Below are 14015 nucleotides of genomic sequence, written 5' to 3' on the forward strand. Positions count from 1 at the left end.
AAAAATCTGCTATCTCTACTTTAGCTTTCTGGACTTTTCCTTATTGTAATTCTTATACTCAGGAGCAATAATGGCTGATGGAATAGAAACTGATAAAATTTGGGGGGAAACTATAACCATAGCAAAGTCTAAAGGAAACTGCTGAAAGAAGGTGCATTCAAGGTAGAGAGGAGTCTGCACCTCTTCCTGCCAAGGTAAATGGATAGCATTCACACTTCTCCACAAAGGGGAGAAAAGAGCATATATTATGTGCACCTCTCATTTACTTCCTCCATCTCTCTTCCTACATTTTTTTTTCTTTCTGTCCTGTTAGTATGGATGATATATACCTTGCTTCTAGCAAAGGCCACTCTGCTTTTACATTAAATTCCATAATTCCAGGATATTGCTTTAGCACATACCTTCTCCCTATCTTGTCTCTATTTTCTTCTCTTCATCTCTTTTTCATCACATACAGTTATCCTGCCATATCTCCTTCTACTTAAACATAGTCATATCTATCATGACTGCATTTCTTTCTTCAGCTGAACTATCCTGTTTTATTTCATTAGCCTACAGAAAAACTTTCAAAAATTTTATGTGTACTTACTGTTTGTAGTTTTTCTCTTCCCATTTTCTAAGTGAAGGCATGCTAATCATCACAGAGTTATCCTCAAGAATAAATAAAATAATCTCTGCAGAATTAATAACAGTTCCTGATATCTGGTTAATATTAAAAACTTGCAGGCATTTATTGTTTTTTATATATTTGGTATATAATATGACCTCAAATATGTTGCACTGGATAAAAAGAGATAAAAGAATTGCAGGTCTCAGAGATTTATAATGGTTAGCTTCTGAGTAGGTCGTATTAAGACTATTCTAGAATATCCTTGAAAATAAATTGCCATAGGAGATGTTACTCTCAACTTTTTCTAGCAATTATTATCAGAAAGTTTGATCTAACATTTAAATTTCTAGGAGCAGTTTTATCTCATTCCCTCTTATGTTGTCAAGAAAAGGGAAAAAAATTAAAGCAGTTATTCACATCTGTCAATCTTAATGTAGGCCTTTTTTTTTTTTTTTAAAGAGAGAGTGTGGGAGAGAGAGAGGGAGAGAGAGATAATTTTTTAATATTTATTTATTTTTTTAGTTTTCGGCGGATACAACATCTTTGTTTGTATGTGGTGCTGAGGATCGAACCCAGGCCACAGGCATGCCAGGCGAGCGCGCTACCGCTTGAGCCACATCCCCAGCCCAATGTAGGCCTTTTTTGTTGAAAGAATAAAGAGTCTTAAAACTGCCTTCCTATCATCTGTTAAGGAGTGGATTCCTTAATTTCATGTAGAAATCTTAAGCTTCAATTATTTGCTTCAATATGTTTTAAAAGGAATAATCCTTATTACTTATAATTTTTAATGCCACATAGACAGTATTAATGTTAGTTTCCTCTTGTTGATTAGATTAAGGTTAGGTGAGAACATATTCATTAAAATGTTCAAGGATGATGGGGCCACCATATCAATAAATTTACTTGCAAATGGTTCAGGGAATTTTTTCTCTCTTTTCTTTTTCTTCCTTTCTTTCTTTCTTTTTTTTTTTTGCAATACTTGTACATTTTCTACAAATTTAAGATTGTAGAAAGATTGTTTTAAAGTTTAAAAATATGTAAAATACAATTTTAAGGAAAATAATGTGAACTTGAATGTATAAAAATCTATAATTCAATAAGAAAAAGCTAACTCAATGAAAAGTTGATAAAGACTATGAATGGGCAGTTCATGTCAGAATATATCCATTAAACATATGAAAAATGGTTAACCTTTTTTGAAGCATATGATCTCGTTGTAAGGCAAATAAAGATACAGAAGAGGGCAGAGACTATCATGCAAAGACTCTTGTCATAATTAAACTTCTCTGCCATAATTAAGCTTCTCCTCTTGTCAGAAAAGTTTTTACAAAGAGTATCAGCAAGATGTCTATAGAGAGAATTGTGGTTTGCATCTTCCTCTTTCTTGTAAATGCCAGCTTTGCACACAAACAGTGTGATAGAGGGTCTGGGGCAGCGCACTTGCTTGGCATGTCTGAGGCACTGGGTTTGATTCTCAGCACCACATATAAATAAATAAAGGTCTATCAACAAGGTAAAAATAACCTTTTCTTTCCTTTTGCATTTATATTTAACTAAAGTTTTTTTTAATTAATTTTTATTGTAGGTTGTTCAAAACATTACATAGTTCTTGATATATTATATTTCACACTTTGATTCAAGTGGGATATGAACTCCCATTTTTACCCCATAACTAAAGTTTTTTTAAAAAGTTTTTTTAAAAAGATGTGGTAGAGTTAGAATCTACAGTCAAGCTTGTTGTACAAAAAGATATTATCCCTGTTTTCTTGGTAAAAAAATTATAAAACCGGGCTGGGGATGTGGCTCAAGCGGTAATGTGCTCGCCTGACATGCACGGGGTGCTGGATTCGATCCTCAGCACCACATAAAATAAAATAGAGATGTTGTGTCCACTGAAAACTAAAAATAAATATTAAAAATTCTCTCTCTCTCTTTTAAAAAAATACATATACATACATATATATAAACCCTGTCTGGCCTAAAATGCACTTTCTGAGAACACAAAGAAAAAAATCAATTACTTTAATGTAAAACCTCCATGAGTATAAAGGTCAAAGAATTTTAAAAATCTTCGTTTAGAGGAAGAACTTTTTAGGCTGTAGCCCCCTCTGGACTCTGCAGTCTATAAACTTGCTTCGTGAAAATTTCTTGGGTGTCCAGCCCCTTCTGTCCTACTTTAATACTATTTCCCAATCTTCTGATTGTCAAAATCTAAGACAGCTGTGTTATCTGACTGCAGAAACTCTTATACCTTTATTGTAACAAATGTTTCAACCAGTTAATATGAGGTTAAAAATTGTGTATTCTTCATGACCTTTTAATTTCTTTTATAAGACTGTATCTAAGACAAATTTTCATATATGTATAAGGATTTTTATTGTACTATTGCATATAGTGGTAACAAGGTAAATATAATCTTTCCTTTCATGGAAAAATGAGCAAATAATTTATTAAATGATTTTGTAGCCAGCACTTAAATATAAAATTATGATTCTCAAAAACAGAACATGAAAAGGTAAGTTCCAGAATTATATATGTATATAAAATATGATACCATATCTAAAGCCTAAGAAGAATACAACAGACTATAATATATATATGTATATATATATATATATATATATTGTTTTGCATATGTAATAAAAATATAAATACATCTAATGATGATCACCAATTTTAAGATTTATTTTGGAGAGAGAGCAAGGAAACTGGGACCAGGAACGGAGAGAACCAGGAAGCATCACTTCATATGATCTTGTATTTCTTGAGCTTAGTGACTAATATTTGTAAACTTATTCTGTATTTTTTTCTTTCTTTTTTGTACCATGGATTGAACACAGGGGTGCTTTAACATTGAACTATATCTCTAGCCCTTTTTTATTTTTTATTTGAGACAGGGTGTCTCGTTAAGTTAATGGGGCTGGTTTTGAAATTGTGATCCTCCTGCCTCAGCCTCCTGAGCTGCTGGGATTATAGGCATACACTACTGTGCCCGGCTCTATATACTTTTTTGTATGCATAAAATATTTATTAGTTTTGAATGATTGGTGCCTTTTTTATTTCCTTCTTTGTGCTTTTAAATGATTTGATTTTCATCTCGTTCTTTTTAGTATTACTTTTCCATTTCTACATTTATCATTCCTTTGCCTGGATTTTATAATAAATTGGTCCCCCCCCCCAAATTTTTATGCATTCTTTGATTTCTCAGTTCTTGCATAGAAGATGGAGTCTTTTGCCTTTATATTTAACTAATTTGGGCAAGTATAGATTCTTATTTTCACTTTTACTTAGAATTTTGTAGCTGTTTGTGGACCCCAAAATAATGTTTCTCTTTCCTATTGAATTTGAAAACAACTAAAATACAGATGTAGGGAACAAAAGGATGATAATTAAAATGTTGGCTTTATTACTGATTTAAAAAACAAAAACATGATGACAACAATAAAAAACAAACAACCTTGAATTGAAGGGCATAGCTTAGCTTTGAAACAATGAATTTCTTAATATAGCAACTCCAAATGAAACTTACTCCCCAATATTAGCCTGCCCTGCTGTACTTAACACTGATGGAGTGCAAGTCAGAATGCACAACTTATGCACAACAAGAGAGAAAGGAAGGGAATGAGTCATTAGGTTCCATTTTATTAATCAGGTAAGTGGCTCCTTTTTACATGGGAATGGTGGAATAAGAGGTAGGAAAAGAAGGCAAGAATGTTCTTTTAACTGAAGTTCCCCCATATGAAAGACAAGGCCAGGGAAATGGAGGGTTCCCTCAAATATTAGACATGGCTCTACCGACTGCTAGGTTCAGGTGTTCATATTAGAGAATTTTCAGGCTAATCAGATTGTTATGCCACACACAGTGTAACTTGCTTCTTCATGGATGTTCAGTGTTTTTTTTTCCCCCTTTGTCTTTGAATTTTAGTAACATTTTATGGATATATTTTAGGGTTAAATGCCCTGTATCAGTTTTTTTTTTTTTTCTGAGAGTATATATTCCCTTTTATAGAGAAGTTTATCCTATTAAATATTGTTTGTTATTGTTGTTGTTCCTTTTGTTTTTCCCCAGGAACTTTAATTATGCATGTATTAGATTTTTGTTTTCTATGTCTGGTATCTTCTCTATAGTTGCTTTTATGTCTTCATATTTCATTTTGAATGATTTCGTCTTTTCTGTTTCCCATGGTGTACTGTGTTTCCACCTTTGTTCATTATGTTTGTTTGTTTCTTTCTTTGTTTTATTTTATTTTTAGTATTATCTTAATCTCTGTGGTATTTTTCCAGTCAGGATATTTCCTGTAATCACTTTGAAATAGCAGAAAACAGAGTAGCCCTTCCGGTTGTTTCTTGGGGGAATTCCTTTGGTGACCTATGTGTATCATTTCTTTTAGCTTATATTCCTTTCCTCCTCTTACCTCCTTTATCTACCTTAAGTCCAGTGTCACTTTATTTCTGATTGCTTTTAGAGCACATCTTTCCTCAAATTTTGGACCTATCAAGAGTTTAATGTGACACATAGTGAGACTATTTAAGCCATTCCTTTGTTAAAAACTAGCATTCTCAGCTTCCTCTACCAACTTTCATCTCACTTTACCTCCAGTGAACTCCCTATGTTAGAGGGCTAATTCTTATACAGTAATATCACTTTATAAGGGCTTCTTTTTCGGCTTTTCTCTGTCATTCTGTAGTGTTTAACATTTTACTAGCTTTCCCCCTGGCCTGTCCATGTCTGTGGGTCTTATCTCCAATCAAAGAATCATTGGACAGCTTGTCCAGATTCTTACAGTTGATTTGAAAAGCAATGTGTTTCCTAATAATAGGTTAAGATGTCAGCTATGTGGTCCCTTCCTTCCTTGTTTGTTTTTTGTTGATGTTTTTTCCAGTACTGGGGATCATAATCAGGGCCTCTTGCATGCTAGGCAAGTCTCACTAAGTTACTTAGGCTGATTTTGAACTCCTGCTTTAGCCTCCCAAGGAGCTGGGTTTTAGACAGGTGCCTCCATGCATGGCTTTATTTCTTCTTCATTTTGATTCATCTACTTCATTTGATATGTAATTTTATAATCTCAAGTTTGAGATTTTATGTGATTCTTTGTTTCTTTGACAATTTTTCCTACTTATTATTTGTTCTTATTTTTATTGATTTTAGAAGAGAGTAGTAAAATTAAATTTTACACTATCACCAGAAAATATTATATTTTGAGGAATTCTCAGTTTTTTTCTCATTTTAATAAAATTTAGTTTATGACACAATCGTGTTTCTTGAGTCTATTAAAACTTATACTGGCATCAGTTTTTCTGTTTTAATTATACTTTCTCTCCCTTTATATAACTGTTCTCTATTTAGTCAATTATTTCTAAAATGTTTTTATCTTCAGAAAGGTGTATTTAGCTTATGAGTATAAAAAATCTTTATGTTTGAGTGGCTCAGGAGACTAAGGCTGGCAGATCATGAGTTCAAAGCCAGCCTCAGCAACCTTTTGAGGCCCTAAGCAACTTAGCTAGACCCTATCTCTAAATAAAATACGAAAAGGGCTGAAGGTATGGCTCACTGGTTAAGCACCTCTAGTACCAAAAACAAAAACAAACAAAAAAATCTTTTGTTTTGTCAGAAAGAAAAATTGGTCCTCTAGAAATATTTGAAGCAGTGATCAATGATTATGATCTTGTCTCTCAGTTTCTTCAAAGTAAATGCAGAGAGATAATAATAGCTTATATTTCTGTTTGTATTTACTTTCAGAGTAATAGGTTAATGGGTGCCATAATTCTTTTTTTTATCCTATCATTTATTTTCCAGAAATTTAAAATTCTTTAAATTCTGTCTCTCCCTCCCTCCCTCTCCCTCTCTGTCTGTCCTCCACCTTCTCTCCCCCCGACCCCTCTCTCTCTTTTTCTCTCTCTTTGTACCAGGCATTGAATCCAGGGACACTTAACCACTGAGCCACATCCACAGACCTTTTAATTTTTTATTTTGATACAGGGTCTTGCTAAGTTGCTTAGGGCCTTTTTAAATTGCTGAGGCTGGCTTTGAATATTATATCATCCTCTTGCCTCAGCCTCCTGAACTACTGGGATTACAGGCGTGCACCACCACACCTGGCAATATTTCATAATATTCACAAAGGTATTCCATATCTTTTTCTCATTTTTATGGTTTTTTTAAAGTATTTTTATTAGCACATGGAGTTTGTTCTTGATGAGACAAGTTCAGATTGTTTAAGTATTATGTGTTTATTTCTTTTATATCTTCCCTCACCAGTGTGTGTACAACACTGCAAATAATTTTTAAAACAAGTTAGATCTATATTTTCAACAGGAATTATTAATACTTTTAAAGCCAAAAACCTCCTAGCTTTCTCTTTTCCATTATTTTCTACTATAATCCCACTTAAAACATAGCATTTATGTGCTAAAGGTACATATAATTATTTTTTAAATTAAGATTTGTTAAAAACTAGAGTGAGCAAGTTCATATGCATAGTAGTTCTGGTTTTCTTAATCTCATCCTTTTTAAAACTACAAAGGTGTCTTCGACTGCCTTAGTGTGGACTGATACTTATGTCTTTCAATTTGGGTTTATTTTTTTTTTTTTCATATTGAAACATTTCAATCTGTACTTGTAGCTTTGTCTGTTTGTATTACCTATAAGAACATTCTTACCCTCCAGAAATTTAACATTGATATGTTAATATTATTTAATATCAGTCTATATTCAAAAACTTTCAGATATCTCCCAAGTTTTTTGATACTAGCGATTGAACCCAGGCACCACTGAGTTGTATCCCCAGCCCTTTTTATTTTTTATTTTGAGACAGGGTACCATGATATTTCATAATGTTACTAAGTTGTCCAGGGTGGCCTTCAATTTGCCATCATCTTGTCTCAGCCTACTCTGGCTTCAGTGACCATGTGTGGCACGGTACGTAGCTCTAAAATGTTCTTCATAGATGTTTTTTCTTCTTAATAGATCAAGGATCACATTTTAAAACTGTTGGTTATGTTGTCTCTGTACTGTCCTTTAATAGAAAACAGTGCTTTTTTATGGCATTAACATATTTGAAGAGCCCCTCATTTGAATTTTTCTGGATATTTTCTTCATGATTCAGTTCAGGATAAACATACTGATAGTAAAGTAATGTCCATTTATTTTTACTGTACTACTCACTTAATCCATGCTATGCATTGCAAAATCCCAGTGTATACTTGAAACTGCATATAGTAGTGAACTCTCTATATACTATTTTTTATCCTACAAATTCATACCTATGTTAAAATTTAGTTTATACAGTAGGCATACTAAGGGATTAACAACAATTAATAATAAAATAAAACATTTATGACAATATACTTTAATAAAATTGTCAGTATCACTACTCTTGCTTTTGGGAGCCATTATTAGGTAAGTCACTTGAATACTAGCAATATGATACTTCAGTGGTTGATCTGATAACCAAGGTGGCTACTAAGTGACAAATGGGCAGATAGTGTATACAGTATGGATTTGCTCGACAATGGGTGATGCAGTTCCTGAGTAGAATGGAACCATGATATCATGATATTTCATAATGTTACTCAGAATCATGTGTAATCAAACGTATGAATTTTCTGTGGCTGGAATTTTCCATATGGTATTTTTGGTTTCACAGTTCACTGTGGGTAATTGAAACCACACAAAGTGAAACCAAAGATAGGGAGACTACAGTACATTATATCAGAAAATAACAAAATTATGTCAGTTTGTCTCACTATGCTGTTGCTAAATCACTTCACTAAAATGGTATATACCAGATTGTCCCTTGTAATAAAGTTCTCTTTATAATTACTAACTTAATGTTGCATAGTTTGAAATTTATTTATTGACAACTATACATATTCTTTTTAATATAAATTATAAACATGTTTGTATTATAGTAGATGCTAGCAGCAATGCTATTTATGGATTAATTTCTGAAATGCACTACTAATTTCCCATTTTCTGTCATGTAAAAAATTTCTTATAATGTTTTTTCAAGTTTCTCTAGAGGATAAGATGAAAATTTTTGGTAAATAAGACATTTAAATAATGGTCATTAAAATATGTTAATTTTAGGCTTTAGAACTCATTTCATTTGTTCATTTCTTTCCATAAATATCTTGTTTCCTATAATATATCACCTTACGTTTTGTATTTATTGGTAATCTTTCTCTCAGTTAACTCTTATACCAGTTGTTACAACCAAGTATTTTTTCAGTCATTCTTTCTGCACTTATTAACTGACAAATTTTGTGTAAAGATCAGTTTCTTTCCTTTTTTAAATATTTGATTTTCTCTGTGAACTCATGAATTATTTTTTATCATTATTATAATTCATAATCATCAGTATTATTTTGGATGGTCAGATTGTCCCCAATTTGTTTTGTGGAAGTTTTCTCTAGTCACATTCATGCATCCTTTCAATAAGTTTTCTTTTATCTTTTAACACTTCTTTGCTCTCTGGAACAATATGTACCAGGTTCATCTTGTATTTTCATTAGTCTGTTAACGCTGAGGATCTTCATTTGCTCTATTCTAAAGTAAACACTTGTTGTAGAATTACTCCATTGATACCACATTTAGCAAAAAACCCATCAAGTTCATTATTTCTGGGTTGGGGTTGTGGCTCAGCGGTAGAGTGCTTGCCTAGCACATGCAAGATGCTGGGTTCGATCCTCAGCATCACGTAAAAATAAATAAGTAAAATAAAGATATTATGTTCAACTACAACCAAAAAAAAATATTCAAAAAGTGTTTATTTCTGACGATGTGCACCATCTTTTTGTCCAATGTATCCTCACTGTATAGTCTGTGCTCCCATTTGTCACTTTCTATCCATCAGATATCTCACTGAAGTCACTGTTCTGTGATTAAAAATTACTTGAATTATTTTCCCTCATGTTGGTTATATTATTAATTTTATGTACAGATAGTTTTGTTTCTATATTTGTTTATATTCACTTTTCGAGTTTGCCTTTTTCATTCCTTTTATATTTAAATTTGCTTTTGGAATATTTGAAATATTTGTATGGATACAAAATATATTTTGGCATATGTTAACACAGTTGTGTTAGTCACAAAGATCCATTTCTATCTCTGTAACTTTCATCTTGTTCCATTTCCCACCACCCTCATCTCTCTTTTAGAAAGCCATTTTCATTAATTTATTTGTGTCCCTCCCTCATTGTATGTGTGTGTTTGATTTCTTTCTTAAACACAAAAGGTTTTCTTAAAGAAGGAGCTTCTTGTGTTTTTTTTTCTTTTAGCTTTTGTATGCTTTCAAAATAGCATTCATTTTGTTGTATCCTGAAAGTTTTATTTTTTATATTTCTTTATCCTTTATAACTAGGAGGTCCTGGACGATCTACCATGCCAACCCCAGGAAATACTGCAGCTTTTCGTGCTTCGCTCTGGACCAATATGGAGAAACTTATGGATCATATCTGTGCTATATGTGTACAGGTAAATATTTCACGGGATGCAAAGAACATTGATTATTAACTCACTCCTGGTTATTCAAAATTGTATCATTTGGGGCAGGTTTTTAAAAATCTGAGCATTCAGCCAGGTCTTCTGTTCTACTCTTGGAATCCCACCCATTTGGGAGGCTGAGTTGGGAAGATCACAAAAGGCCAGCCTGGGCAACTTAGTGAGATACTGTCTTAAAATAAAAAATAATTTTAAGCAAATACTCTCTAGCAGAGCAGCCCTGAATTTAATACTACCCCCCACAATCTCTTAGCATTCAAACACCTCCATTAACTAATTGTAATATGTGTAAAGCTCTAGCATAATGCCATTTCCTTTCCCTTATAAGTGTAATTGTTTGTCATAGATGTCAGCAGCAATACTATTTACAGAGTAGTTTCTGAAATGTACCTTGTTTTACCTTGTTTGTTTTTTTTTTTAAGTACCCCAGCTTTACATTTGTTTTATTTAAAAATACCCAATTATATATACTCTTACTTCTCCCTCTCTTACAACCTTTTTTAGGTGCAGCATCTACAAAAAGTATTAACTAAGAAGAGGGATCCTGTTTCACACATTTGTTTCATTGAAGAAATAGTCAAGGTATATTTAAACAAAGCTGTCTTTACATCTTCCTTTTAGAAGGTAGAAAGATATGTACCAGGATCATTTGTGTTACTCCCTTACAGCACCTGCATATCCATTGGCAGTAGGGAAACTTATTTATTGACAACTATACATATTCTTTTTAATATAAATGTGAACATGTTTGTATTATAGTAGATGCTAGTAGCAGTCCTATTTATGGATTAATTTCTGAAATGCACTACTAATTTCCCATTTTCTGTCATGTAAAAAATTACTTACAATGTTTTTTCAAGTTTCTCTGGAGGATAAGATGAAAATTTTTAGTAAATAAGACATTTAAATAATGGTCGTTATAATATGTTAATTTTAGGCTCTAAAACTCATTTCATTTGTTCATTTTTTTCATAAAGCACATTGCTTTATTCATTTTCCATGTTCTGAAATTTCCCTTCTGTCATTTGCAAATCTGCTAGCCTTATAGACTATAAGAATATCTTCCAAGCATAGGAATCCTTAATCCTACATCTCATTCATTAATTTTGATGGTTTTTTTAATTATTAAAAGAATAATTAATCTGTATTTTATTTATTATTAAGTCCTAATGTCTAGTACTCCCCCCCCTCCAAAAAAAATGTTTTTTCAGGTTTCCATCATCATAGTATAGGTAGTTTCACATGTAAGTTCACAGTTTTTAAATATTTTATATACTGTAGTGAGGTAATTTGTCACACCAAGTTTGGTGATTTACTGAAAACAGTTACAGGATCCAACCTATATTTGTACTCAGGCCTATGATTTATTCCAGTGAAAGGATATGAAGCATAATGAGCAAAGAGGAAAGGTATATGGAGCAAGGTCCAAAGGAAACCAGGTACAAGCTTCCAGGAGTCCTTGGGCTCTGGAGTTATATGAAGCTGGTTTAATTCCTGCAATAGGAATTAATGTTATGATAGCATGATAGGATGTTTCCACTAAGGAAGCCCTCCTTGAGGGAACTGTCCTGGGTTTTTCTCAGGGACTAGTGACTGCCTAAGATGGACCAAAATTCTAGACTCACTGAAGAAAAGCAGATGTTGAGCATAAACCACATTTTTTATACAGCTTAGGTAAAGTGAGCAACTTTTATCAGTTTGAGAATCATGGTGTCCCTTTCAAAACCAAGGACTGAGCTTGCAAGTTGGCCTTACTATGGCCATTTCAGATCTACTGTATTAGTTATTTTCTGCACAATTTACTGAACATTAGTACATATTTATTTACTTCACCCTTATTTCTACTTGACTTTCAATTGTATAAAAGAAGGAATAAGGTATTTTTGTCCATTTGTAAAGTCACTAACTTTTTTGCATTTGCTAATGGATAGGATAATTAATATCAGACCTTCGTTTTTATAGGCAAACAACTATATATGTGCTGTTTTCACCCATTTGTTGTGATTTGGCCATCTTTACACATTAACTGATTTACTTGTCTCTATGTGCAGTGGCCACATTTAAAGCTTTTACTATTTAATTATTTTGTATTTTTAATTCCCTTTTAACAGCTAATAGTCTACAGTCAACATAAGAATAATTTTAATGAACCTATTTCTATAAAGGAAAGATTTTCTTTCATTTACAAGCTAGAGTCAAAAGGAAGAGAAAGGTCAGGGGAATCTCATTGAATTAAACGAGAGATCAGTAGAATAGAGGAAAGGAACCAGGGGAAGAGAGGGAAGGGGGAAGGAACAGGAAAAATACTGGAGAATGATGTTGACCAAATTATATTGCCATATTGTGTGTATATATGAATATATAATGAATCCAACCATTATGTACAGTTATAATGTACCAATAAAAATGGAGAGGAAAAGATTAAAATAAAGAAGTAATAGTGGTACTAAAGAGGCTTATGTTTGTGATACTATTATATTGTGCAATTTTTTTACATAAAAACTCAGATCAGTGCTTGTCAACAATAAATTATTATAGTAAATGAAAATTGGCAATTTGTGTAGGCCAGATTTTAAATGCATTTGAGTCAATGAGTTTGTAATTTATAGTTTGCAAACTATTACGGAATTTCTATTTTTAATGTCTACTTGCTAGCTTGTTTCATTTATACATAAAGTTTTATTTTATATTTTCCTTTGTTAAATAATTCTTCTAATTATTATCCTTTTGCTGTAGTTTAATATCTGTAGATTTTTAAAAATATATTTGTTTTTGTTTTTTAGAGCAGCTTTAAGTTATAAAAATGCTGAGCACAAAGTATGGATGTTATGCATTATGCAAATCTCATGTACCATACAAGGCTAACTAAGGCTAAAAGCAAATTCTCAAGTAAATGTGAACCTTAATATAAGTTAATATAAGAATAGTTGTTCATCATTTGTAACAAGGGCATCACACCAATGCAAGATTGCATAATGTGTTATGCAAATGTATAATGTCTTGCATCTGACATGAGAGTATTATACAGAGTAGCCTTCCCAGTTTCCATTCCCCTAAAATTTCCTTACCCTCTCTCTACCTATTCACACCTTTCCAACATCCTTCCCCACCCTCTGACAACCACTGATTCATATCTCTAGATTGTCATACAGTACGTAGCCTTTTCATACTGGCTTCTTTCACTTAGAAATATGCATGTAAGGGGCTGGAGTTCTGGCTCAGTGGTAGAGCGCTTGCCTAGCATGTGTGAGACACTGGGTTCAATTCTCACCACCACATATAAATAAATAAAAGTCCATAAACAACTAATTTATACACACACATACACGCACACACACACATATACATACATATACACACACACACACACATATATATATCGAAATATGCATTAAGGGTTCTGTACATGCTTGCATGGCTTGGTAGCTTATTTCTTTTTATCATTAAACAGAATCCTTTTGTATGTATATACCTCTCTTATTCATCCATTTACCTATTGAATGGCATCTTGATTGCTTCTGAATTTTGCAATTTTAAGTAAAGCTGCTATAAATATTATTGTGTAGTTTTCAATCAATTTTTAAGTCTATGGGATTTTTAGTTCATTTGGGTAAATGAGAGCACTTGCTAGATCATATAGTTAGACTTCATTTAGCTTAAGAAGAAACTGCCAAATTGTTAGAAGTAGCTTTCTCATTTTTGATTCCCACCAGAAAAGAAAGTGAGTTCTTGATGCTCCACTTATCATCATCATTTGGTATTGTCACTGTTTGGGATTTTAGATAATTCAGTCATTATGTTGTGGTATCTCATAACTTTAATTTGCATTTCTCTATGAATTTTATAAAATTATGTTCATGGAAAATTTTTTCCTTAAGTTCTAAGACATTTTTATATAGGGAA

General features: G+C 32.4%; 1 protein-coding gene across 4 annotated transcripts in view; it reads left to right on the top strand.

Moving 5' to 3' along the window:
• Cog5 (component of oligomeric golgi complex 5) overlaps nucleotides 1-14015 on the top strand; it is a 356605-nt gene that overhangs the window by 190256 nt on the left and 152334 nt on the right. For all 4 annotated transcript variants that reach the window (XM_076834507.1, XM_076834478.1, XM_076834497.2 and 1 more), the window contains exons 9-10: nucleotides 9973-10085; nucleotides 10617-10694. In XM_076834507.1, the coding sequence (XP_076690622.1) occupies nucleotides 9973-10085; nucleotides 10617-10694 (191 nt within the window). The remainder of the gene's footprint in view (nucleotides 1-9972; nucleotides 10086-10616; nucleotides 10695-14015) is intronic.

The sequence above is a fragment of the Callospermophilus lateralis genome, chromosome 1 (assembly GCF_048772815.1).
Source record: "Callospermophilus lateralis isolate mCalLat2 chromosome 1, mCalLat2.hap1, whole genome shotgun sequence".
Lineage (NCBI taxonomy): Eukaryota > Metazoa > Chordata > Mammalia > Rodentia > Sciuridae > Callospermophilus > Callospermophilus lateralis.